Raw genomic sequence first — 27,934 nt, forward strand, 5'->3', positions numbered from 1 at the left:
TATGTGTTTTCTTTATACCAATTGATTCGTCTCATTATTCTGTGCATAAAAGTATTAGGGTAAGATAATAAAAAAATGAATATTTTACGAGATATCTTGTATTTTATGTCAAAATATTGCAACTTTGAAGCCTTATAACTCGAAAAGTATTTAATGAAAAAATATTTTATTATAATGTTTTGGAAAGCTCTTAAGATAAGCTACTAGAATATGTAATTTGTCTAAAACATTTTTTTCTAATACCCCATTCCTTCGAGATATTGTACTATCTCGGTACTTTTTTACACTCTATATATAAACATTCTCGTAACTACCAATTGAGATATTTGCTCAGACATTTATCAGACAAACATCCTACTATGTATATATTTTCTTTGTAGTATTTTTCTCCATAACTTACAATAAAAATATACATATATATAATATATATCAAATAAAATACATATATTAAAATATATATATATTAAATATATTAATATATTAAAATATATATATTAAATATAAAAAATATATCACAGTTTATTAAAGATAATAATTTTATCACTAAAACATATATATTGTATTTATATACCTAATAAAAATGAAAAATAATTAAATTGAACAAGAATATAAATAGGTCTCACTTAAATAAGAATATTGTCAATGGCTTTAGAGAGGGAGACAAAAACAAAAGCGAATCATATGATAAGGAATCAGAACATATAATTTAGACAATCAGTATATTTTGAACAATAATTATACAAATGAAAAATATATAAAAAATATACAAAAAAATAAGTGACTTGAAAGTTAAAACTGATTAATAATTAAATTAAGAAATTAATTTTTATAATGTGCAAAAATATTACCCTTATTATTTGGCATAATTATTTAATATTATTTTTTTAAGAAAACAAAGTTTAAACAATAAAATAGATATTGAAGCAACTTCTTTGTATAATTTTTTAAACAGGAGCATAAATTTGGCATCATTAAAAAAAAAATCTTATTAAAATAATCGACGCAACAAATTGTTTTCAAAAGACTGAAAGTTAAAAATATATATATTGTACGTGTGTGTGTGTGTGTGTGCGCGCGTGTGTGTGCGTGCGTGTGCGTGTGTGTGTGTGTGTGTGTGCGTGTGCGTGTGCGTGTGCGTGTGTGTGTGTGTGTGTGTGTGTGTGTACACAGGGTGTCTCATAACTAACGAGCCAACGCTCATGAACGGATAGAGTACAGTGAACTGAACAAAAAAGTATTAAGTTATTTTGCGATTTTCCCAATAATTATTAAAATATTAATTAACAACGCTTAGCAAACAATACTATACACATGTACAAGATGTCCGGTAATAATCGCTCCACCTCTCTAGGGCTGATAGAGCAGGTCAAACTGAACATAAAAATCCTGTATCATTTTCCGATTTTCGCAATAATTATTAAAATATTAATTAAAAACGCTCAGCGTATGAGCGCGCGCCGCATATAGCGTTCAGCATATCCTGAGCATTTTTAATTAATAGTTTAATAATTATTGTGCTAATCGCAAAATAATACAGGACTTTTATGTTCAATTTGACCTGCTCTATCTGCCCTAGAGAGTTGCAGCAATTATTACCGGACATCTTGTAGATATGTATATTGTTCGCTAAGCGTTTTTAATTAATATTTTAATAATTATTCCGAAAATCAAAATGACTTAATACTTTTTTGTTCAGTTCACTGTCCTCTACCCACTCACGAGCGTTGGCTCATTAGTTATGAGACATCCTGTATATGTAAAAATAGATTTTTCTAGTTGTAACCACAAATTTCTCAAAATTGCATAATCATATATGCAATATATAAAAAACCTGAAACTGCTGAAATTAATTACTTTTTCTTCCTCTTTTTTCGTTTTTTTAAATTTTATGTAATCATTATTCGTGATGCTAATGCATTGAATGTATCAATAATATAATACAGTGGGACCTCTTATCCTACGACATTTTCGGTCCGGCATCTTCCCCTTAAACCTCTGATCCTACGACAAAAATTTGAGAGTGCGGGTATAATTCCCCTTTCGCGGTCATAGCATAAGAGGATTTTTTGTCGTAAGATAAGAGGTTTCGTAGCATAAGAGGGTCGTAGGATAAGAGGTCCGACTGTAGTAATGTCTTTATGTGAAAAATTATTATATCTTTGATAACACAGGTTGCATAACAATACACTGCAAGAGTAGCTGATCTCGCGAAAATTGAAATTTTTTGTCTAAGTAAATTAGGCTGGCTCGAATAAATTTTTTTTCCTATCACTACTACTGTTACTCGTTCATGAATTGCCAAATATAAAATATGTGTCTACTGTAATCTATCATAATTCACATGTGATTGAGTCACATGTTTTTTTCAATGTGATCAATCAAAATGAATATATCGTTCTATAAATCAGTCAATTCTTTTTTTAAATCAGGCAATGATTTATCGCGCGATATGAAAAATCTGATATCGCGTCCCAGATGTGCTAAGAAACCAGCAGCAGACTCGTAATATTTTTCTTGTTAATCATGTAAATGAATTATGATCTGCAAATGAATCTATAAATGAATTAGCATCTCTATCCCTTCTGTCTACTTTTCCCCTACTCCCCTTTTCCTTTGCCCTAACTTTTTCGCAAACCCGTTTTGAACGAACCATCACGGATCACTCGATTATCGGAGCGCACCGGATCGGAACGACCGCATCATACCGCACCGCACCGCACCGCACCGCACCGCACCGCACCGCACCGCACCAACACCGCTCTCTCTTTCTCGCTACTGCAAACTGCTTACAGCCCCCTGCTACTCGGCTTACTGCTTACTCTCAGCTACCCCATCATCGGCTACACCCGCGCCACGCCACTCCTTTCCACCGCCTGTGGCACCATAAAATAACAACTTAGTTATCATGAAATATATACGTCGCATCCGTGTATGAGAGTGGTGGTAGTTTCGTATTTATAGGATTGTAAGGAAACAAGTGAGAATAAACAGGTAGGAATATGAGGGACATATTACAATCAAAATATCGAATCCATAGGTGAAATATATGTAAATTTGATTGTAGTGTAACACACAATTATAAACTAACTTTACTTTCAAGATTCTATGTCTCAAGATCATAGTATGGAATATATCAGCATCATCGCTTGTGTGTATGTACGTGATCTCATTCTATTTAATCTTAATACTATTTTTGACGCAAAAAAGTCCATACAAATTATATTTTTATATTAAATATATAAATTTTCTATATTTTTTATATTTAAAAACGTATTTCAACATAATTGTTAGATGTTTAATATTATCATATATATATATAGTTATTTTATATAAAATTATATACCATAAAATAGTTAATTGTACACACACACACATACACACACACATCTTGACTATGATAGTTATACAAAATACACGCGATTAAGTCTTTCGCGAAATGCTAATTCAATACCTCATAGCAAACCACCCTTGAATCCAAAAATCTATAAGCTTCCTGTTTCCTAGATTTCCAAAAAATTCCAAGACCTAGCCAATCGCTAGCAAATAGGTAAGCAAATAGATATTTTTAACATAATATATATATAAATATATATATATATATATATATATATATATATATAATCTCTACATATATGTATTGTATATACACGCACACACGCTCGCACACGTATACATACATGTGTGTGTATACATTGAGGAAAAGATATCTCTTTGAGTGGCCTTAAAAAAAAAATTATTTTTTGCTTACATCCTGTTCGTACAAAAAATGTAAAATTATTGTACATACTAAATGAAAAGAAAAATATTTTTTATTTATATATCAGCTAAAAAATTTATATAAAAAAATAAATTGTATTATTTTTTTGTTTCAGCTAAACATATTTGGCAATTAACACAAACCTAAAATAAGAACTTTGAACGTTTTAAAAATCTTTCCCATTATTATTTATTAGCTGAATGAATAATAAATATAATTTGAAAATATTTAGGAAAAATTTCTAGTAAAAACTATTTCGTGATACACATTGATTTATATATTATAAATACAAAGTTTTTTTTTTTTTAATGAATAATAACCTCTAGAATAACCCTTGGAGTAAGAATATGACATTAAAATTCATAAAGGAAAAACAAGAAATACGTAGACAGTTCCGTTTTCTGCAATCCATTGCGCTTTATTACAAATGAATCTATGATATGCAGATTTACATGAACGATTACCTATCAATCAACGCAAAACTTATTTAAAAGAGTGTACCAAGCTTTACCATTATAACTATAATAGAAAATATTTAATATTTAGAAAATAAAATAATTTCACAGTGAAAAAGGTTCTATTTCCATTTTGCAATATTAATCTCCGTCAATGAAAAATATCATGAACGCTACAAATAGTTTTTTTTTTGCGAGTTTCAGAACAAATGCATAAATCTATATTATATTTGTTAAATTACGGAATATGAATCAAAATTAAATTACGCGCGCGTGACCATAATTAATTAATTTATTAATTAATATCAACGTAAATTACGATAGTTGCATGACTCGTAACACGAATAAAAGGAAAGCATGTGAAAAAAATATACATGTTATAAGGCAAAAACTAATCACGTCTCCACAAAATCAAGGAAATAGGCAGTATTAATTGAAATATATATATATGTATATAACATGTATGTATTTAAATGATAGAAGAACATGAAGAAGCGTGCGAGTGTTGCTATAGTAGGTGATGGAATACCTTTTGCAATCTTCAACATAGATTATTCGGCACTCATTGGATGCGCGCACACTCATTGTTATCCTCTTGTACGCTCGAACAAGCACTTCCAGCTCAGTCCCTAGAAATAAAAAAAAAAATTGATCGATCATAACGAATAAATCCAATACTTTATTGCTGTTCAAAAACTTGAATCATTTTAGCGATAATATTAATCGATTATAGTTGTAAAAAATATTTATAAATTTTTAATTCTCACCTAGATTTGGAACGACTGTCCTTTTGCCTGTCCTGAGACTTGCTGCGTGAGCGTGATTTGCCGCGCGAACTTTTGCTGTCAGAACGAGAGCGGCTGCGACTGCGGCTATAGGAGCGCCTGCGATCTCTATCGCGGCTACGCGATCTACTGCGGGATCGAGATCGAGAACGTCTACGATCTCTACTTCTACTACGTGATCTATATAAGCGCATTCAAATATTAGAATTTGTCCATATATTAATTATATTAATTATATTAACATTAATTATAATAATGTTAATAAAATGGCAAAGCGATTAGAACATTATAAAGCATATTTTAATCTTTATAAATTATTACAATGTATTAAAAAAATTGTGTTTATTTATCCACCTTTTAGCTTGTATATCTTCTTATCCATCAACAATATTAATTTTTTATGCATAAGATAAAAATTTTATAAATTAAGATAATAAATATTATTATATTTTGAAACTAATTATCAGTATTTTCTGTTATCTAGAGAATTATTTAGATGAAATAATTGCTGTATCTTATCTTTATTTAGATAATAATAGTATATGTTTAGATGCTTTAGCTAGATAAACTTTAAATAAATCATCTTATCTGATTGTGAGATTAAATATTATGTATTATCTTGTCTGTATCTAAATAATTTCAATGTTATCTACATGAAACATTGCTGATTATTCAATAAAACAAGATGGTAATTTAATCAATATTAATTTATATATCTAATATAGAATCTTTTTTAACGCAAAAATTGATATGTATGTAATACAGTTTAATTTACCATTTTTTCTAAACTTCAAATCTCTCTTAAAGTTTCGTTTATGAAAAGTTACAGAATGTTATCTAATATGACTATAATTTACCTTCCGCGACGACGACTTCCACGGCTTCGATGAGGCGACGTCGGACGTCCATATCGAGCCATTTGAACACGCAGTTCCCTTCCATCCAACAACCTTCCGTCCATAGCGTCTAATGCATCTTCTGCATCACGCTTATCATAGAATCTATCAAAAGATATATTCAAAGTGTTTAATTTTTATGTTTTTGTAACATTTTTAGAATTTCTTCCTCTAATGTAACTAAAGGAGGAGGGTCAATAAGGCCCGATTTTGGGCCCCTCAGGATTTCGTTGTAACTCACCAGAATTACTTCTTAATACAAAAGAAACTAAATTTAGCTAATTTTAGCCTAAACAGACATGTTCAACGTACCCGTTAGCCTATTTAAACAAAAATTCGTATTTATAGATATTTTGTCTAATATTACACAACTTGCCTGAAAATTTTAAATATTGTATTGGACATGATTAATATCATAATTTAAAATCATTCTTATATGTAAAATTGATGTCAATGAAATACATTAGAGAGTACATACATATCTGGTCGCAAAACCCTGAAAAATGAGTATTTTTCATTGAATCTATGAGGTGTAAAAAAATCTGACTTGGATGATCTAGCAGATTATGTATTATAATTAAATCAGAAAATCATCTGAAAATACATTTTTTATTCAACTACTCTCAAGTGTCCAATTAATGAAAGTTTAGAATCAAAATGGAAAAGAGGAATAAACTAGATGAAGCAAGGCGGGAAGGGAGGCGAAAGAAAGGAAAGAAAGGCTATATTTTTTTTTATTCTTGGAGCCTGATTTAATTATAATACATAATCTGTTAAATTATTAAAGTCACATTTTTTTGCACCTTATAGATTCAATACAATAAAAAATACTTATTTTTCATGGTTTTGCAACCAAGTGTGTATGTGTGCACTATCTGACATATTTCACTGACATCATTAATTTTACATATAAAAATGATTTTAAATTATGATGTCCACTATAATATTTAAGATTTTCAGGCGAGTTGTGTAATATTAGACAAAATATCCATAAATACAAATTTTTGTTTAAACAGGATAACAAGTATGTTAAACATGTCTGTTTAGGCTAAAATTAGCTAAATTTAGTTTCTTATGTATTAAGAAGTAATTTTGATGAGTTACAACAAAATCCTCTTACAACTGACCCTCCTCTTTCATTGATAAAAATAATTTTACAATTTCTCTAAAAAATTAAAATTTTCAACAGTAATTCCTATAAATTTGTGAAAAGTGTAGAAATTTATGAGTTGTAGAAAATATTTATAAATTCTTACTTTTTAATAGTAAACATTTTAATGAGCGATGTAGTAAGATGTATAGAAAAGTTGTAGATAATAACTACACTATATAATATAGTTGTAAAAAATCAGAACTTTTTATATAAATTTATGAAGAACTACAAACATAGCTCAAATTGCATAGTTTGACATAGAAATTATGTAGAAATAATATATCTACATAAAAAGCTGCAATTATATCATAAAAAATTGTAATTTTCGTGTAAAATTATTTTTACCGAAGTTATCTTTAATTTTAGAAAATTTTATATTTTAACCATGTCAATGTAAAGAAAAAAAATTTATATATATATATATATATATATATATCGGAGCGATTAAATTCTAAAGTCACACAATATAATGGAACTGGTCAGGCTCTCGTGTCATGACGTCAGCATCATTATCAGTCGCGTCTGCATTTAAGAGCTTGACGGCTGTATAAAATATATACTTTACTTTCGACATACGACATCTCACGCCGCGTCACCAACCGCTATCACATATCTAAACTCACCTGACAAACGCAAAGCCGCGACTTTCGCGCGTGAAACGATCGCGGGGGATATAAATATCGCCGACTTCACCGCAACGCTCAAACACGCGCCTAAGATCCTCCGGCGTTGTCCTGTACGTAAGATTGTCGACTTTCAAGGAGACCATCCCGTCAATACGGGGCGGCGGTCTACCATAACTCATCTTTCCTTCACAAATTTACTCCTCGTAATTTGATAAGCAAGATTTTTGAAAGACGAATCTTTCACGAGTCAACTGTTCTATCTAAGCGACGGGACTAACGAAGACCAGCAATAAGATGGCGAATATCTCCAATCACTCTCTTCGAATGGTGGAAGAGAGAAGAGACTCACTACGTATAGAAATACTAGATTATGAAACTACAGCCACAATACAGTATATACAGTAGCGCAACTCTCCCGATTTTTTATTGGCCAAAATGGAGTGCGCATGCGCGAAATAAGCGAGTAACGCCATCTGATCTTCTCTTTCACTTTAATAACTCAAAATAATATATGTTAATAAATAATATATAGAGAAATAAATTGTTAATAATAATTATTAATAATAATTGTAATATTTTTAAAATAAAATAACATTTAAATTTAAATGTTATTTTACTTTAAAAATATTACAATTTTAAAGTAATTCTTTTTACCTTTAACAGAAACTTTCAGTTTTCACCTTTCTTGTTGCATAAAAGTAAAAGTAAAAATTATAAAAAAGTTCTTTTATTAATAACAAAGATGTAAAAATGTGCATTGCGCATGCGCGAAAAGACAAAGAAAAGCTGTACGCTTCCTGTTATGTCTCACTCCCATTATTCGCAGGCGTCAGCTTCAGTGACGTCACACTCCGTCTATTCATATATGGCCTTGTTTACACCGACATACTTTGATACGCGTACTAAATACTACTGACCAATCATAGCCATTCCATTCTTTAAAAGACTGGCCATGATTGACTAGTATAGTACTGAGTACGCGTATTAAGTGATACCCGTCTGGCCAATCACAGCCACTCCGTTCGTTAGAAACATAACTTTGATTGGCTAGTACAGTACTTAGTACGCATCAAATGCTCGGTGTAAACTAAACTTATATCAAATCGGAATTGCATATTGCATTCCCCAAATATTCTAAAATAATCCGAGAAGTTGATAAGTTATGGAACTTATTTGTTGCATAAAGTGACATTTTTACTAAATACTTAGAAAATTAATTATGGAGAATCAACCCTTAAATGCACACGAAAAGCCGCCGCCGTATTCCATCGCAACGGCTCCGACAGGTATGTCTTAATTTTTTAGGTTAGATTGCTTAGATATTCAAAGATACTTTCCTCTCTATTGCGTTAAAAAAATCACAATTTTTCTAAATAATGTGTAAATAATTATTGATTTTATTTTATTAACATTTTTTTCTTTGAAATATTTTTAGAACTATTAATTGAAAATACTATATAATATAAATAAATAATTGGCTCTAACTATATAAATAGGTCAAAAGTTTATTACAGATATTTACGTTAATTATTTTTGAAATAAAAAAAAAGGTAATATTTATTTAACGGAAAGAAAGGAAAGCGATAGCAAGTTATGTAAAGCATTGTTTATTTCACATTATAAATTCTTATTGTTAGTGAATATACCATGTCAACCGCCTCCTGGATACTATCCTAATACTGATACTGGCCATCAAGGAAACTACGTTCCATCATATGGTTCTGTACATTCTACAGCAATCATTGTTCCAGAAATTATTCTAGTTGGTGGTTGTCCTGCATGTAGAGTATGCATTAGTTTTTTTATGATTTGAATATATTTGTCACATGCTACAAAGCCAAAAAATTTATATTTAATTCACGTATAACAGGTAGGTGTGATGGAAGACGATTATACATGTTTTGGTCTACTGTGTGCGATTCTCTTTTTTCCCATTGGAATTATTTGCTGCATGCTGCTAAAAACAAGGCGCTGCTCGAATTGTGGAGCTTATTTTGGTTGACGGAGAATAAAAAAATGTATATATACTTGTATATAAAGAACAATTCATATCAAACATATCTATATTTAAAGGAGATGTTAAAAAAACAATTATGTGATAAGGATTTACTCGAGGGGTTGGTCATTGAGGTAATTTTTGTACAAGGGCTAGGTAATTCTGCGGCAATCCCAGCAAAATTTTGGATAATCCAAGGTTATTTTTGGTAAATCTAAATAATCTTTAGCGTTAAAATAATTTAAAGTAAAATTTCTTTTTCAAAATTTATTTTTAATTTGAGATACTATTAGGTAATCTTAAGTAATTCGAGGTATAATTTAAGGGTAATCCGTATTAAAGGGTAATTTTTGTACATTATAACTGTTAGTGACCAACCCCTCGGATTTACTGTTATAAGTGAGAATATATTTTTGTAAAGTAATTATAATATATGTATGTGAAAGTTATTTTAAATGAATAGAAAATAATTCAAATTCATAAACATTAATGATTATATAAAATTAGAAAACAGCGATTTTCAAATATTTTTTTGTTATAAATGTAATTTTTATATGACAAAATTTTGAATATATATCTTATTACATACGTTTCTTATTATGTACTCACTGTAATTATTTTTACTAATTATTAATATTTGTTCTATGACAATATACTTTCTTATTAAATTGAAAAAACTGAATTAGCACAATATAGTCATCTGTATGCATGTAGATATATTTTATAAATAGAGTAAGTTTCAATAATGTTAAATAAATAGCTTTATAAAATTAATATTTATATATAATTTTACAAACACATATACATGTTAACTTGTAGTTTTTAATTAATTATTAATTATACTTCCCTTAATAAAAATATTTTATGAAAATCATGATAAAATTATATTGAAATAGTACTGGAATCACATACAGAAATTTTAAACCTTTTTTATTGCAATTTTATTAAAATTTCAATAAAAATTCAGAAAAATTTAATAAAAATTTTATTCAGATTAAAATTGCATTTATTTTATATATTTCGTGAAAATCCATATACACAGCATAAAAAGATTGCAGACACATTGCAGAATAATTTCATTGAATAATTGCAATATCAGTTTGTTTATGACTCATTTGTACATTTGTTTCTCCTGAAATCTATTTATGTGATGTGTGTGACAAGTGCTGAAGTTGACAGCTGGCAGTATAATTTAAGTTTAAGCCTTACTTTTTGTTCAACCGGAGCTATTTATAAAGTGAAGAAACAGAAAAAGAAAAGAAAGGTAAATATATAGAGTATCTTCTTTAAAAGCTAGATAAATCTAAAAAATACCATTTACATATATGTTATTCATTTATTATTAGTGCCTGTTACTGAATCACAACAATAAATAGAACGGGATTGATCGCGAAGAAGGGAAATATAGAATTTCCAAATTTTCTGACTTTTAGATAATAGCAGAGATTAATCTCTCTATAGTATAATATTGGGCGAGTTTCTTAATTCGTCGATTGATCAATCTCAAGAAGTGTAAATACAGTATATATACTGCATTTGCATATCATGCGATTGATCAATTGATAAATTAATTAAAAAACTCGCCTATTCTCTCTCTTTACCATTATATATATATATAGTGCCGGTTTTAGCATGACTGGCGCCCCGAGCAAAAATGATCATGGCGCCCAACTTAAGGGGGGCGCCATGATCACTAAAACCGGCACTTCAATATAATTTTATCATGATTCCACTAGGAATATCAATTAGTAATTTCGAGTAATTATCATGATCGCACATATGAGAATTCGGGGGCACAGGCGACGCCCCTAAAAATTTGGCGCCCCAGGCGATCGCCCGACTGCATTCTATCCAAACGCCGGCACTATATATATATATATATATATATATATATATATATATATATATAGAGAGAGAGAGAGAGAGAGAGAGAGAATATTATAATATTATAGAGACATTGGGCGTTTTCCAGCAAACGACAGTGTAACACAGTGTCCATTAGTGTAAGTGAGACACAACGAATGTTCTCCCTCACACTAATGGACACTGTGTCGCCTGTATTACTTGCTGAAAAACACCCATTAATCTCTTCTATATCTAAAAGTCAGAAAATTTCGAAATATTGCATTTTTCCTTTTCGCGATCGATTGATCTCATGGTATTTATTATTATATATATATATGTATATATATATGTCACAAGTTTTATATATATACAGAATGTCCTAAAATTCTCGGACACGGAATGCACAACATGATTGTCTATGTCAAAACAAGCAACTTTTTCCTCAGCGAAAATGTCGAGAAAAGTTATAATTTTTTGCTAGTTTCCAAATTTTGCTATTGTAAGGGTGACGTCTTATGACGCGTATCACGATACGCGCGTATTAAGCGTATCGAACTCTGCAACCAATCACAGAAGTTCCGCTGTTTTCAACACGCTGGAGTTATATACTGTCCCATGGAGCGAATTACGCGGAAGCGGAACCAGCGGATGGCTAATCACAGCACTGTTTTGACATAATTTTTGAAAAAGTTCTATCAGAACGATCCCGTGATTGGCGATCCGTTGATTTTGCTTCCGCATAATCCGCTTCATGGGACAATATAGGATCAAAACTTTGACGTATATTAAACACAAACACGTACTTTTTGAAATGTATTTAAAAAAAAATGGATTCAGAAACTGTGCTACTAGCCACTTTCTGTTTAATTAAAAAATTAAAACAAAGTAGTATTTTTTGTAAAGAAGAATTGCGACGCAAAATATTCCAAATGTATGCATTATGTACACTTGTAGTAAGCGAAGAAGCTAGAAAGAAAGCGACAATTTTGGGTGTGGCCTATATTTAGTGTACATCAACGATTATTACAAGGAGCAAGTGATAATCTTGTTAAAGAAATGGAAACTGAAGATAAAATAAAATTTGTGAATTATTTTCGAATGAATCCAATTATATTTCAAGAACTACTCAAATTAATTGGTCCATCTATTATTAAACAACATGTGATTTGAGATCCAATTCCTCCTGAAACACGTTTGTATATTACACTTCGTTATTTAGCATCACGAGATAGCATGACATCGCTTTCATAAAGTACACTTACACTTTGGGTACGTTCGGGGCGACACTATTCGTGCAATTTAGTACTATTGACTGTTCACAGAGATAGGTAGTAGTGCTACCAAACGCAATCGTGCCGTCATTAGTGATGGTGTGTGACGTCATAATTCTACGCTACCAATGCTATTCCTTCCAAGGCAGAGTGGCGACAACTGGGTGCCACTTTCTGATTGGTCCGTCATTTTCCAACCATTGCCGCCAGGTTTTCAAACTTATCTAAATTTTGTATTAATAAGTAAACAGTGTTTAAATTAAAAATTAAAATAGGAAATAAATAAATATAAAAAGAAATAAATAAATAGGAAATAAATAAATATATATAAAAAATTATATATCACATGTTATTTTTTCACATTGTTAAAAAATAGATGTTTATATTATATAAAAATAGATAAACTCATTTGAAACAAAAAAATAGATAAACTCAAATCACATTTGAAACTAAAAATACATAAACAAAACTTATTTAAAACTGAAAAAAAGATAAACTAAACTCATTTAAAAGAATAATGCATCGCCATAGATTTACTGTCATAATATTTTCGATTACTTAATATAATTTTACGCTTATTTTTAAATTTTAAACGTACCGTTGCAAATTTGGAAAATAACTTAAAACGCAAATTTATGACAGTCTGGAATGTATTGTGTGGAAACATAATTAAATTTCTCAACTAAAAAATTATGTAAATTTACATTACGCATTTTTTGAAAATAAGGACTGTAATGTCTAAAAATATTTTCTAATTGTAAAAAAACTTGAAATATTGGCTTATTAACAAAATAAAGACTATTTGCATTATAACATTTAATTCTTACAAGTTCAGAAAATTTAAAATTTAATGGCGTTTTAGAACCAACAGATTGCATGCAAACAGAGCATGTAATACATGTTTTTTTAATAGATGCCAAACAATATCCTGCAACATTATATAAGCAATTCATCTCTATATTATTATATTCTTTTATTGCACTATTATCAAACAAAGGAATTTGATCTATGATTGTAGGAGATTGTAAGGATCCATTAGATGTAGGTGAAGGATTAGGTACATTATCTTTTTTGGATTTTAAATATTTTAAAAAACCAGAAAGATGTTCACTATCATCAATTTCATAATTTCCCGTTAATATTGGTTTTGTAAACATACTTATGGCAATAAGTTTTAAATTATTTTTAAATTGTAAAGGATCTAAAATTACATTTTTATGGCGCAAAAGTGAGAACAGATTTTCTATGCAGTCTTGCGTAAGACGACCAGTCAAAACAAATTCAAAATTGCATTCGTTTAAAAGATATTGTACCAAATTAACAATTGATGTTGTAGAAAGTATGATTCCTCTTTGTACAGGTTTAAATATTCCTTTTTCACCTATTTTTATTTTTTTAAAGAGATCAATTATTTCATGAAGAAAAGAGATACTATTATCATATATTTTTTTGTTCTTAATACCTAATGCTGTACAGCATGATCTAGAAGTCATTAATGAGAACCATTTAGATATTTGTTTAACAAACCATGCAGTAGTGCGAAATTCCGGCTTATAATTTTCATTTGATAAAAATTGTAAGGAACTATTGACATGGGTTGAGAAAACATTTTTTGCTTTGTTTACACGCATTTTATTGTAATTATTAGTACAATTAACATTATTATATTGTAATCTAGGTGTAAGGAGAAATTCCAGGTCTTTTTGAGACTCAATTAATTCATTAAAATGTGTAATCTCTACTCTATTAGATGGTAAGTTATATTTTTGAACAAATTCATCTGGCAAGATGAAAAACCCATTGGAAACTAAGGCTTCTTTCAAATTTTTTAGAAGATGTGGTATATCTGCGATAAAATATAAAAATCTATCTAAAGCGTAGGGATGTGACATACAATTTCTAACATCAGAATGCCGTCCCACATTGATTCCACAACATTTCCATATTTTACCATTTCCAAGACCCATGTCAGAAGTTATATAATTTACATGAAGACCAATTTCTTCAGCTTTTTGAATTATCTGAAATATAATATTTTTAACAGTTTCTCCATTAAATGAATCACCTGTATAAAAATAACCTACAACATGCTTCCATCGCTTAGCTATGCCCGTTAGCATAAACGTTAGAGCATGTGTTGCTATACCTTCTTCATGTGGAAGAGTTATATTTCCAAGTAATGTTTTTGTTGAAGAATCATAAACATACTTTGGACTTATACTCATCTCATCAAGAACAAGTTCACATTCTTTATTGATATCTTGAAAAGAATTCACCTTCAATTTTAAAAAATCAAACATTTCGTTTGAAATACCACTCTCAAACTTCAAATTTTCTACTCTTCGTTGTAAGGTGCGCAAACTTGGAAGTGGTATTTTTTGTCAAAGAAGTTCTTCGTAACCACTAGTACCACAAGTTAATCTAAATCTAAGCGCATTTTTAATGGTCTCATTGGACCAATATTTTGTTCTTTGTGTTCTTTTTAATAAAGCATTGATTTGATCATCTTTAAAAATTTCTTTTAAAACTTTTCTATACTTATCATTCTTCATTTGTTCTTCAAGTCTTCTTAATCTTAAACTTATCATCTTATATCTTTTATTTACACGATATAAATTAAATTGTAGTTTCTTAATTATCTCTTCTGAATTATTTTTTTCCTTTACCTTGATTTTATCATGCATTATCTAAAAAAAATATATATATATAATATTTAAATATATACTTTTTTTTATTTTGTGTACATATTCTATCATATTTTACTTTACCTGTTTATCATTTATTATAATTTGATTTTCTTCATTAACAAGTTCTTGCTCAATAATGTCAAGATTAAGCTTCTCAGTAACAGATTCTTGCTCAATAATATCAAGATTAGATTTCTCATTGTTAATATAAAAATGTAGTTTTTCTTTTTGAAAATATTCAAATATAGTTGGCACTGCGTTTGGTTTTAATTTTTTTTTTCCATCGATTCTCCTCTTTTCCCACATTTCAGGTTCAAAATGTACCTATCAATACAATAATTAATTAAACAATATGTTATAACATAAATATTCATTAACAAGTAATTTTACCTCGCATAAATATGAATTTTTGCTTGGTGTCCAGTTTGGGTATTTATTATTAATATTATTAATCCATTGATTTCGGCGTTGTATATTTGTTGGTAACATTTTCATGTTATATCCCTTCTGTGCGGAATTATTACAAAAAGGAATTGTATAGCTAACCATTTTGTAAAAATTTTGTAATTTAGATTTAGACAATCAATATATTATTAACAGAAAATCTTAACCTCACTGACAGATGACAGACAGAGTTACAGACAAAGACTGCATATGTCTCTTTCGCACATTTCTTTCTCTTTTTTGCATATTTCTTTCTCCCTCGCACAATTTCGCTGGAAAATGGCGGACCTCTCCTGATGTCGCCACTCTATAGGCTCTCTAGTCTACAATAGCCGTAGAACGTAAGGTTGCAAGCAAATTGATCAATGACAGTCAAGCATTTTTGAAAATGCTAAATCGTTAGGTGGTCACAAATAAATTCTTTACAACGTTTTGGTGGTCCATAGTTTATCCAAAAAATGAAAAAAATTATGTGCGATAAAATGACGACAATGACTGTAAAATTAGCCGGATCAATACATTATTTATTAAGCAATTTTGTCCAAATTGGTCTTATATGATAGAAAATCGTTTAGTGGTGATTGGTAGTTCAATTAAAACGTTTGGATTTTATTGAAAATTTTTTTAGTAATAGATTTTGGTTCGAAACGAACGAATTTGGCAGAAAAAATCGTCGCTCTGCCACGCGAAGCGAGAATATAAATATTTTATATTCGAATATAATATAAATTTTTTAAGATGATCACTTTTGAGGCTATGAAACACAGACTTCTATACTATAACTAGACCGCTAACTTCCTTATATATATATTAGACCTAAAAAGTGACCCTAAAAAATATGTACAACATTAGTAGGATAGAGAAAAGGAGGGGATAGATATATAATATGGCTACTATAAAAAACTCGTGTGTGAGTGACATTCACAGACTTCTGTATTATATAGAAGTCTGTGGTGACATTGCTTTAAATTTAACCAATCAGCGTGACTGTCATCCTACTAATGATGACGCATGCGCATAAGTTTTGTACATACTTTTCGGTGTTATGTACTTTGCCGGAGTTAGCAGTCTAGTTGTATATAGAAGTCTGTGGTTATGTCTGTTGTCGTGCAGTGCTGTACTAAATAACTAACTCCCTAGGAACCATGTTTAATGATTTTGTTTTCTGCGCATCCAAGCCACATACATAATCGCCATGCGTGAAAAGTTTCACGTAAAATTTGGATAAGTAAAAAATGAAAAAGTAAAAAATTTCACGTGAAATTACATGATCGCTGCCCAGAATAAACCGCTGTTAGTAGCAATCGAACACTAAAGATACATACTGGCTGTGTTCCAAAATTCACTGCCAGTACTGACAGCATGTTATCATCTTTGTCTAGTACTAGTGAACAACAAGGATGACAATATGCTGGCAGTACTGGCAGTAAATTTTGGACAGCCTAACTTTTCGGAGGTTTGCATTTGACGTCACAGCATCGCACATGCGTGCGAATAAATCGGCCTATCTGCCTTCCACAATATTTTCCATGAGATTCGCCATCTTTGTATTACATGATACACGACAATGTGTCTACTGTGCCGCTGACAATGAACCGCAGCGGTGACTGTGATAAGTGATCCGCGTAAACCCATTCTCAGATCGCTCGACGCTCGAGTATACATAGTGGCAGTGGAGAAAGATAGGTAGCACATCGACCGCTGAACTAGAAGGAGCATATCCCTTGATGACTCGCGTTTCACGTGAGCCTCAGGCAAGCCGGAGTAGCTCGCAATTATGTTCGATGTACCGCAGAAGTTCTACGAGCTGTGTCGCCTTTGTTTATCCGCGGACGGTGTTAAATCGTCCATATTCGAGGAGGAGGGCATTCAGCGAAAGATATTAGCGTGCCTGTCAATCACGGTAAGTGTCATAATATTGACAATTGTCTTCAATTTTTATCGGGAAGGGGGAGGGAGACTCGTCTCGTCGTCATTTGTGATGCGTCTCTCTCTCTCTCTCTCTCTGCGTCGTTTCCGTCGTGCTCGCTCTCTCTCTCCCCCTCTCTCTCTCTCTTTCTCTTTCTCTTTCTCTCTCTCTCTCTCTCTCTCTCTCTCTCTCACACATACACTCGCACGTTTCTCCTTTCTATTTCTCTTTAGCTCGCACGTCTTCGCGTTCGCGTCCCACTCACACCTGATCACGTCAATGCGGATATATGTATGTGTATGTATGCATGTGCGTTGTGTGTGTGTGCGTGCGTGTGTATATGTATGTATGTATGTCTGTATGCACGTACATGCGTGCCACGGGAGAAAGTTTGGCAAGAGATGTATTCGCGAGATAAGCCGACGAGCAGAGAGAGCAACGGTATTTAAAATGGCAGTGATAAGCCCTGCGCGCGAACTCGAAGAGTGGAACTCGAGTCGGAGTAGCCGTTGACTGAGAGGGGGAGCAGCGGCTCCTTATTTGGGTGTCCTGTTATCATGTTTCACACACGAATTTCGTTGTCACATTACTGTATGTTGTATGTTATCCGCGCACCACTCGTCTCTAACATTTCTCTAATTTATTATCAATCCACATTCTCTAATTTATTGTCAATTTGAAGCAAATTAATAGAAATAGCTAGCACAAAAGTCTTTTATATTATATATGTTTATGGAAATAATTTTTTTTTAAATTTTATGCAATTATTACTGAATTTTAGCTATCAAACTTTTAGATAAAGATTAATTAAGTTAAGAGGCATTTTTTATGTGAAACTATTATTTTTATATTTTATTTATATATTTTATATATATATATGCACAATATTTTTATATTGTTTATATTTTTATAAAACACCTTTCAAAAAGCCAAAATATTAGAAATAAATATTGCTCTCAATATTTATATATATTATATATTGTATAAATATTTTATGTGTGTGTGTGTTGTGTGTGTGTTTTGTGTATGTATTGTGTGTGTGTATGTTTGTTTTGTGTATGTGTTGTGTATGTGTGTGTTTGTTTTGTGTGTTTGAGTATGTGTGTGTGTGTATGTATGTATGAAAAAGATACAAAATTTCTTATAAATAAAAACTAAAGATCCATTCTGTATTAAAAATATACTTTCTATTCGATATTTTGTTTAATATAATATATTATTCAAAGATTTGTACAGCAATTCAGTTAAATTAGTTTATCATATTTTATAATTGTCATTCAAAAAATTTTGTACATTCATAGATTTTTACTAAAATAAAAAAAAATAATTAAAAATAGTTTTATTGTAAGAAAAATTTCATTTTATTACAGAAATTAATTTGACTGCACGTTACAATTAATACATTTTTTTCAAATATAAAGAAAAATTCGACTTTTTCACATATTGATTAGTTTAATATATATTTCTGTTGATAAGGTAAAAGATGGCGATACCTTACCGTCAATTATCTGCCATCGGTGTGTATATAAATTGGACTTACTGCACAACTTTCGAGAAGTGTCACAAAAGTCTGATATTATACTTAAACAGTACCTGGATTATGCCAAGCAATTGTCATCCCCTGATGAGCAGGTATTTGAAACTAAATAACAAATTATATTTTAATAAACCGAATCTATATTAGAATCTATATATATATATTAGAAAAACATAAAAAGGAAAAGAATAGAAGCTAATGTTCACATCTTATTTTGTTTTGTCCAGAAAGAGACTCTCTCCACTGCCAAAGTAGTAGGCGAAAACCCACTACAATCGTTCCTCGAGTTGAATAGGACATTATTCGATGAAGAGTCTAACTCCGAGCCGGCCAGCATTAATCAAAACATAATACCTCAAACTCTAAAGCATCATCTACAGTTGCAAAACAGTGATATGCCAGAACATGATAATATTAAGTGCGAACCAGAAGATGACACATGTTCTAATAGCTCCGATCCTGAACGGCTAGAAATTGAGGATCGTGACGAGCAGGAAATCGAAAGTGAAGAAAATGGTTACGACATGACTGTTAACAAGAGAATTAAACTTGAAGACAATTATGATGGCTCTGAATCCAACACTGCAAATTGTAGTCCAGTTAATAGAATGGATACCCCAGAGAGCAATTGTTCCGATAGTAACATTGATCATGAAACAACGAAGCTGTGGCAAGCTTTAGCTAGGTAAGTAAATCAAATTTGTTTGTTTAATAAATATTTCCTTGATAACCGTTTGCAGTTACCTGAATTCTACGATTACATGTAACTAGAAATAGAATATTTTTTATCTATACTTTAATCTTTAAAATTTTAATAATAAAATTGTTATGAATTATATTGTTAATATACAGTCAAAGTTCCTTATTATAGGGGTTGTATAGGGGATGCATTAGGTATAGAGTTAAATATAGGGATTGCTTTTTAAGAAAATTAAAAATTAAAAAAATGTTATTAAAAAAGGTGATTTTATTTGAAATTAATAATCAAACATAATACTTAATATTATTATACAATATTTTCTGAGATTTATGTTAATAAATTACAACAAATTATTTAAATATTATTAGATAGTTTATCAGAAATTGATTTTAAAAAAATTGGTAATTTTTTTTGTTTTGCTACACTTTGCAGACTCCTGAACTTTTAAAAATCAGACTTTTCTTCATTGACGTGATTGACGATTCAAAAGAATTTATTTATTAATATAGATATAATAGATATAATTATATATATATATATATATATATATATATATATATATATATAGGTATAATAGAATTATAATATATGTAATAGAAAATAGCATTCTAATAGAATACAATTGAAATTGACTACAAATTACGGAGTTTTCTAATCACGAACAAAAAGATTACAAATATTCACTCCGCGAATATTGAAAACGCGAATAAAGAGCTTGGACTGTACTGCATTATGTATGTCACAATTTCATATTCTTATATTTTATTATGTGCGAAATAATGAATTAAATTTAAATTTTAAACTAGGGAAATATTTAATTTTAGCAGTTTTTTTATCAAAATAAATTCTTTTGTATGACTACAATTTTTTATGTTAATGAATTTTGCTTTTATTTATTTTAATTTATAGATAATTCTATTTATAGATAATTATAAATTTTTATATTGATCTAATCATTCAGACTTTTAATCTAATTTTTATTTGATTACAAAATTCAAATTTAAAAAGTTATAAAAAATTATTAAATTATAATAATGAGTTATAAAATTATATATATATATATATATATATATATATATATATATATATATATATATATACATATAAGCATTTGCTCGAGCTTTTGCTATTTTATTAATTTTAATTGGAAATCATAAATCAAGTTAATAAGAGATGTTGTAACTTATGTAATGAGTAAAATTACACAATTATACGTTTATCTATTTGTATTTGTTAACGCAGTAATAGAAGTTTGGAAATTACACGAACAAATGGTGATAAGTTAAACAATGGATTTACCGGCGAAGCCACAAATTTGCTGCGCTCTTTGATTAATAACAGTCAGATTGGCATTACCGCCATTGACTCGGATAAAATATCTCCGCAAATCAAATTCTATAGGGATACCCAGGGGACAACTATCGAACGTACGCTAACCGATTTTCCTGTGCTTGGTAATCGTACGAATATAGCAACTTTAGAAAATAAGGTAAGCGAATGATTTGGTCTTAAAAACTTTTTAAAAAATTTTCTAAGGACAAAACAATAAGGAAGTTCCTTCGCAAATTTCTGGACTCGTTTGTACTTATTTTTTCTTCTGAATGAACAAAACTTTTTTCTTCCGATATATACATACCTCGCGAACATCTGTCCGTCTAGTAAATAGAGAGAAAAAATCCGCAGGTACGAGACGGGTGACCTTAGGCTATTGAGTGGACCATTGATCGATCGAGAATATCTTTTAGGATCTTTTATTCAAAACACATTCACTTCCAGGTAGAATTCCGTGAAGATAATAGATAAACCGGGCATTTCTTTAGGACTCTTTTTTTCTCTACTAAATACAATATATATAGGAAAGATATAACATAAGATAAATATATGTTATATATTTATATTTAAATATTTTATTTGCTTTTAATGTTTTTTCAAATTTTAAAAAAATAATTTTATTGGATATGTATAAAATAACGAGCTTTTTCAAAAATTAAACGTACAAAAAATATTTTTAAATATTATATTGTATATTAGTATTATTAGAAATAAAAATATATAGAAATATAAATATTCTTTATTAATTTATAAATTAAATTGTAATATTAAATTATAAATAAATTTTGATATTTTAACAATATAATTTTGAAATGTTTTGCAAAATATGTTCTTATTTTGAAATGAATCTGCAATGGAAATTATTAACTGTTGTGTACTTTTTTAGTTTATCTCTTTCTTGGTAACAGGTGAAATGTAAACATGAGAACCATATTTGTCTCTTTAAAAAAAAATAACAGTGTTTGAGCAAGGACAATATCCTCAATTCATCATTTACTAAAGTGTTTGCTTTTTTTTAAATGTTTATAAAATTTTAGAAACAGTTATTTTTGGCCTAAATTTTACTAATAATGCCTTAAGACTATTTTAATTGAATATTTCTTGATTTTTACATTTTTGCAGATTTTTATTAATACATTATTCAAGAACTTGAGAAACTTCATTTTTGGTCATTATTATATGTAAAATTTTAAATAATTAATTAAATCAAAATATCAACTCTTTGAAAAAAACATGAAATAATTCCTAACCTGAAATTATAGTGATTTATTTTGTACTTGTTCTCTAAAATTCAGGGAATTCTCATGAAATTCAGGAAACTAAAAAAAATCTTTTTTTAACAATTTTGTTCTTATATTGTTAGCAGTAAGCCAAATGAATTAGGTGTTTAAAATATATATCTATCTCTGTTTATATTCAGTGTCTTAACAAAATATTAGATATGCATTCTTTATTGTAATTTTTAATAATATAAAAATGAAAATATTATACAAGTGAAAAATGTTTGATAACTATTATAAAGATTACTCATCACAATGTTTAAAAAACACATTTTGAAAAAATTTGAAAATAAAAAAAAACATAAATGACATCCAGTCTCTTTTACAGAGTGCCTCGATAGATAGTAATCCATCTAGCCCTGCCAGCATTGGTCGTAAGGAAATAACGACGAAAGGTCGCAGAAAACAAAGCTATCCCAGTAAGGCTCCAGCAAGTCCGGACGTTGTCGCGAATTACCAACATGAATCCAATAATGAAGAGCAAGCTCAGGACTTTACTACATGGTCGAACAAGTTGAAAGGAAAGGTATATATATATATATATTTTCGTGCAGAAAAAAATCTGCTGTTTGTAAAATAACGTAAATAAATTGCGTATGATAAAATGTTGCTGTAATTAAATTTTTTTTTTCTTTTTTTTAGCTGGACGATCAGAAACAATTCGATCAGCAAAGTGGCAACATTGCAAAAAAGGTCGACATGTCTTGCACAAATTGCGGTACTATGACAACAACCATCTGGAGAAGAAATATGAAGGGCGAGATGGTGTGCAATGCTTGCGGACTGTATTACAAACTTCATGGTGTTAATCGCCCGGTTACTATGCGAAGAGATACTATACATACTCGCAGACGTAGACCCAAAGGTGAAAAGCCAACGAGACACAGAAGTAAGAGGCTTAATTATTTATTCTTTTTTCTATTCTATTTATTTTATTTATTACCAAGGTGCCTTCTCGTGATGAGAGTGATAACAAACAATCCTCTATATTTATTGAAATGTGTCTTGTTGCAATAAATTTGAAAATTACACTTGAGCTGGTCAAGTCAATGCCAAGAAATATAAACATTGATTGCAAATAGTTTTATAACGTTTAAATATTCATTCGATATAAAAAAATTAGATCCTAATAATTTCCTCAAAATATATTGATCTCTTTAATTACATTACAATATAGAATGAAAATTTATCCTAGAAAGATTAATAACCTTGTCAGAAAAAGGGGACGCGGTCTTAGCATCTCAATCAACAACGGAACCAATGGATCCCGAGAGCGCGGACATGCTGGCGGCTCTTCGACGACAAATTCAGCCTCACCTGATGATGGCAGCGTTAACGCCCACACGAATAGCTAGTGGCCATCCGCCTCCGCCTAACCCTTACTCAATACCTTTGTCTAGTTACATGATTCACGTAAGCTATCCTTTGTCTCTTATACTGGAGTAGACAAATAAAAGATTTTTTGCATTTATATTTGAAACGCTTTAGAGAGAAAGATTTATTAAAATCAAACTGTAAAACATTTTACTCGAGTTTCAGTTCCATAATTTATCTTTTTTTGCGAATTGTTATCAAATACAATTTACTATAATATTTATTAGTAATATAATTTACTATAATACTATTTACCATAATTGTAGCCACATGCGAAAACCGAGGAGCGTGTACAGCGGCATCTGTCGATGGATACTGAAGAAACGGATGAAGGCGACGAGGAGAACGTTTCCGATGTTCCTTTGAATTTGGTGGCGACTTCACTTTCAGATGAGACGCACTAAGAAAGAGCTTGGGTTATCCATCTAGGTATGCTAACATGTATGAAAACTTTTTACCGCCGTTTCGGTGACCGTACATTCGCTTCGAATGAACGTCCATATCTTGGCAAACTTTTCCCAGTACTTTTCCCTGAAGAATTATTTATACTGGGGACTGTGACAACGTTCCACGAAGGAGAGTCGTCAAACTCACACCGCGACGCATAATGCGTGCATAATGGAACGAGATGATATTAATTACGCAGTATTAATTATTCAAGATGTACATATATATACACACACACACACACACACACACACACACATACACAGAGAAAGAAAGAGAGAGAGACATACACAAGTATATAAGCACGGATAACGCTAAAAATACTACACCTCCCTCCTCACACATATATACATACACACACGCACACATACGCACACACACAACAAGAAAATATTTTTATACAAAATTTTATATGCTCATAAACTCGTATATATACATATACACACACACACACACACACACACACACACACACATATATATATATATATATATATATATATGTATATGTGCTGCGAATTCAACCGTGCCCGTTCGGAAGTGCTCGTCGTTGTCGTCGTCGTCGTCGTCGTTTTGTTTCATATTGTACCTTTTTCGATTGGTGGATTTGTGCAGTGATGCCGACGGCAACGTCGGTATTTTCTCTTATGGCGTACCTGCAACATTGTTATGGCTTTCGACATGTTACTTCAAATTAAAAAAAAAAATTCTTTTGACTTTAAATGTTGTGCGCAATATAATAATGTTGAATCTTTTTTTTAATTTTATTTTAACAGGATTAACAAGTCAAAATACTATTTACGTAGCGTGTATGTTACATACTACGAATAGTACAAGTGTGTTTCTGTATGTTTATGCGTGCATACATTATATATATATGCACACATACACACACACACACACACACACACACACACACACACACATACACATCATATAGTTTTCGAGTAATCAATTTAGCAAACACATAATTTTTCATATCATAAGACTCCTGTTTGCCCTCTTCTCCTCCTTCATTGTAATTATATCGAATTGTGAGATTAAAAGTTAAGAATGCACATTTTTTTTACACTAAATGTCGAAATTAATTTTTTTTATATGTCATCACCAGTATTTAAAAAGAGACGAATAAAATTCCACAACTATTTCTTTATTATCTATATCAATAAATGCACATGCATTGATTTTGCATGACAAGTGTAATTAAATCTAATATGTTTTGTATTTTTAGTAAAAATAAAACTTATATAATAGTTAATCAAAATTTATAATTGTACTTTTTAATTTACAAATTGAAAAAGAATTTTTTATATATAGTATTTTACTAATCTGTATTATTGAAAGTGAGTGATGACATGTGAAAAAAATTTATTTATTTTGATGTAAAGTGTAATATATAGAAAAAAATTAAAATGCTTTCCTGCTTTTGATATTACCATTTAGTTTAATTGCAATAAGGAAATAGGGCATATTGAAGAAACATTTATATTTTCTTTAACGCATGTAATTTTTTAATAATAATTAATATTCAAACTTAAGGGGATCTAAAATTACCGACAGAACAACAGAATTATAGATTTTGAAAATCTCTTTTTTGACTACAAGGACTGATAAATCCTTCTCAACAATTAAAGTACTTATAAAACAACACGTGGGGGCTAATAATTTCATATAAAAATGATAAAAAATTAAAAAATAACAGTTAGTCGTAATAATATTTATTTAATTATAAAAAGTTCTACGGTATGTTCGTGCAAGAGATATAGCGTCCGCGTTTGGAGTAACATAACAGAATATTAGTAAACTTTTGGAAATGACTTTAGAAGCCTAGTAAAAAATATTTTCAAAATCTGTAAAAAATTACTCTCGTGCATCTGTGAGTATGAGAGATTGAAACACAAACTCACGTCAGACGCCATTTCTAAAAGTTCACAGATATTTCTTCATGCAATTCCTAGCAGAAATCTATTTTACTTTGTGTGTATAAATTGCAAAATTTTTATATTAAGTAAATATATTGTTATGTTAGGTTAAATTTTGGTCGATAATATAGAATAGCTTTTGGATCCCCTTAATCACATTAATTTCAAAAACATTTTAACGAGAGTCAAAAACAGAATTATCCTTAATTCCGTAGACAAATTTTATTAATTAAAATTGAGATTATTACAATTAATGGACTTTTATTAATGAGTCATATATGCAAATATATATATATATATATATATACACACGTTAGGTGGCTATAAAATAACTGGAAAGCTGTAAAACCAAACAATAAATTAATTTATTTTTAATAAAGAGATTAATAAGTCTCTATGTGAAAACACAAATTTGATTTAATTTAGTTTATTTCAAATATGTCTCTCTTTGTCATCGACAAACTTGTGTAAAAATATTGCGTGTTCGTTTTCAGATGCCTCGATTGCTTATTGTCTTCCACTTCTTTGTAACCAAATCCCCAAATCTTCCAAATCACTTGACGATTATTTTATAGCCGTATTAGAAAAACATTTTTTTGCTAGAAAGAAAAACAGATATATGTGCTCCAGAAAAAATTATAAAGAAAAAAAAGAAAGTATTTTGTGACTCATTGATACACGAGTTTAGTTAATTGTAATAGAACTTATTGATTAGAAAAATCAAAATAAGTTAAGTTTTAATATATGTGCGCGCACCTCATCTTACATGCCGCATTTTCTACATTTCATATATATAAAAATTTGAGTAGCCTGATTTTAGATAACACAATATATATAACAAACAAATGATTAACAAAGTTAATTATTAATTGAATTTTACTTTAATTAGAGATATAAACCGAAATATAAGTTGCATTGGTCACACTGTAACTTTCCTTTCGATACAAATTTTCATGTAATATTTTTATTTTACGACGAGAAATGCGATAGAAGATTAGAAAAAAATCTTTCCGTGAAAGATCTTGCATTTCATACACAATACATATATTTTAACAGGTTCGTCTAATGACGAAAAAATTAAGCCATTGACAATAAAAATGATAAAAATGTTTGACGCAGAGAACACTTCGGGGCCTGAAATGAAAAGAGAAAAATATTGTATTAAAAAAAAAAAAAAAAAAAAAAAAAACTATGCCACAAAGACGTGCCTCCTCTCATCTCATCGTTGTTGAGAGCATGCACTCGTGAAGCCTTAAATTAGAGACCTGTAGATGCGATCGAATTTTACTGAGACTGCTGGGACTGTGCGAGAGAGGAAATTAATATATTTCTAAATTTCTACTCTCTGTCGAAAAAAGCACCGTTGTACTTAATCTCGGACTGTACTTGCACGTAATTAAAAATCTTAAACTTAAGATTTCCGGAAGCAATAATTCTTCGTCATATTAATTATGGATACTCAGTTACACGCTCTCTCTTCTTCCTTCTTTCTACCTATCTATCTCAATGATAAATGAGA

At 29.9% G+C, this 27,934-nt stretch overlaps 3 protein-coding genes and 1 pseudogene across 13 annotated transcripts; 2 read left to right on the forward strand and 2 right to left on the reverse strand.

Moving 5' to 3' along the window:
- Nucleotides 1–286: 286 nt before the first annotated feature.
- LOC140675666 (serine/arginine-rich splicing factor 2-like) lies at nt 287–8,039 on the reverse strand. Of its 2 annotated transcripts, XR_012048426.1 has the most exons (5): nt 7,670–8,039; nt 5,855–5,998; nt 4,980–5,177; nt 4,742–4,841; nt 287–2,873 (listed from the first exon to the last, which is right to left on the reverse strand). XR_012048426.1 is itself a non-coding variant. In XM_072910276.1 (4 exons), exons 1-4 carry the CDS (start codon nt 7,849–7,851, stop codon nt 4,835–4,837), a joined length of 531 nt encoding a protein of 176 aa, XP_072766377.1. In that variant the 5' UTR covers nt 7,852–8,038; the 3' UTR covers nt 4,150–4,834. The 2 variants fall into 2 exon arrangements, 1 of the variants encoding a protein (XP_072766377.1); XM_072910276.1 differs by lacking the exon at nt 287–2,873 and having other exon boundaries at nt 4,150–4,841; nt 7,670–8,038.
- Nucleotides 8,040–8,741: 702 nt separating this feature from the next.
- LOC140675628 (membrane protein BRI3-like) lies at nt 8,742–10,205 on the forward strand. Its single transcript, XM_072910217.1, has 3 exons — nt 8,742–8,958; nt 9,310–9,458; nt 9,543–10,205. Exons 1-3 carry the CDS (start codon nt 8,892–8,894, stop codon nt 9,672–9,674), a joined length of 348 nt encoding a protein of 115 aa, XP_072766318.1. The 5' UTR covers nt 8,742–8,891; the 3' UTR covers nt 9,675–10,205.
- Nucleotides 10,206–14,378: 4,173 nt separating this feature from the next.
- LOC140675624 (uncharacterized) lies at nt 14,379–16,685 on the reverse strand (annotated as a pseudogene).
- Nucleotides 16,686–17,448: 763 nt separating this feature from the next.
- LOC140675623 (uncharacterized) lies at nt 17,449–27,604 on the forward strand. Of its 10 annotated transcripts, XM_072910200.1 has the most exons (9): nt 18,089–18,115; nt 19,301–19,456; nt 19,589–20,046; nt 21,304–21,550; nt 22,990–23,199; nt 23,316–23,562; nt 23,869–24,086; nt 24,314–24,476; nt 24,570–27,604. In XM_072910200.1, exons 1-8 carry the CDS (start codon nt 18,104–18,106, stop codon nt 24,449–24,451), a joined length of 1,686 nt encoding a protein of 561 aa, XP_072766301.1. In that variant the 5' UTR covers nt 18,089–18,103; the 3' UTR covers nt 24,452–24,476; nt 24,570–27,604. The 10 variants fall into 10 exon arrangements, with proteins under 10 accessions (XP_072766308.1, XP_072766309.1, XP_072766310.1 ...); XM_072910207.1 differs by lacking the exon at nt 18,089–18,115 and adding an exon at nt 17,449–17,818 and having other exon boundaries at nt 24,314–27,604; XM_072910208.1 differs by lacking the exon at nt 18,089–18,115 and adding an exon at nt 17,450–17,818 and having other exon boundaries at nt 23,890–24,086; nt 24,314–27,604.
- Nucleotides 27,605–27,934: the final 330 nt, after the last annotated feature.

This window comes from Anoplolepis gracilipes, unplaced genomic scaffold, assembly GCF_047496725.1.
Source record: "Anoplolepis gracilipes unplaced genomic scaffold, ASM4749672v1 Contig20, whole genome shotgun sequence".
In the NCBI taxonomy this organism is placed as follows: Eukaryota; Metazoa; Arthropoda; class Insecta; order Hymenoptera; family Formicidae; genus Anoplolepis; species Anoplolepis gracilipes.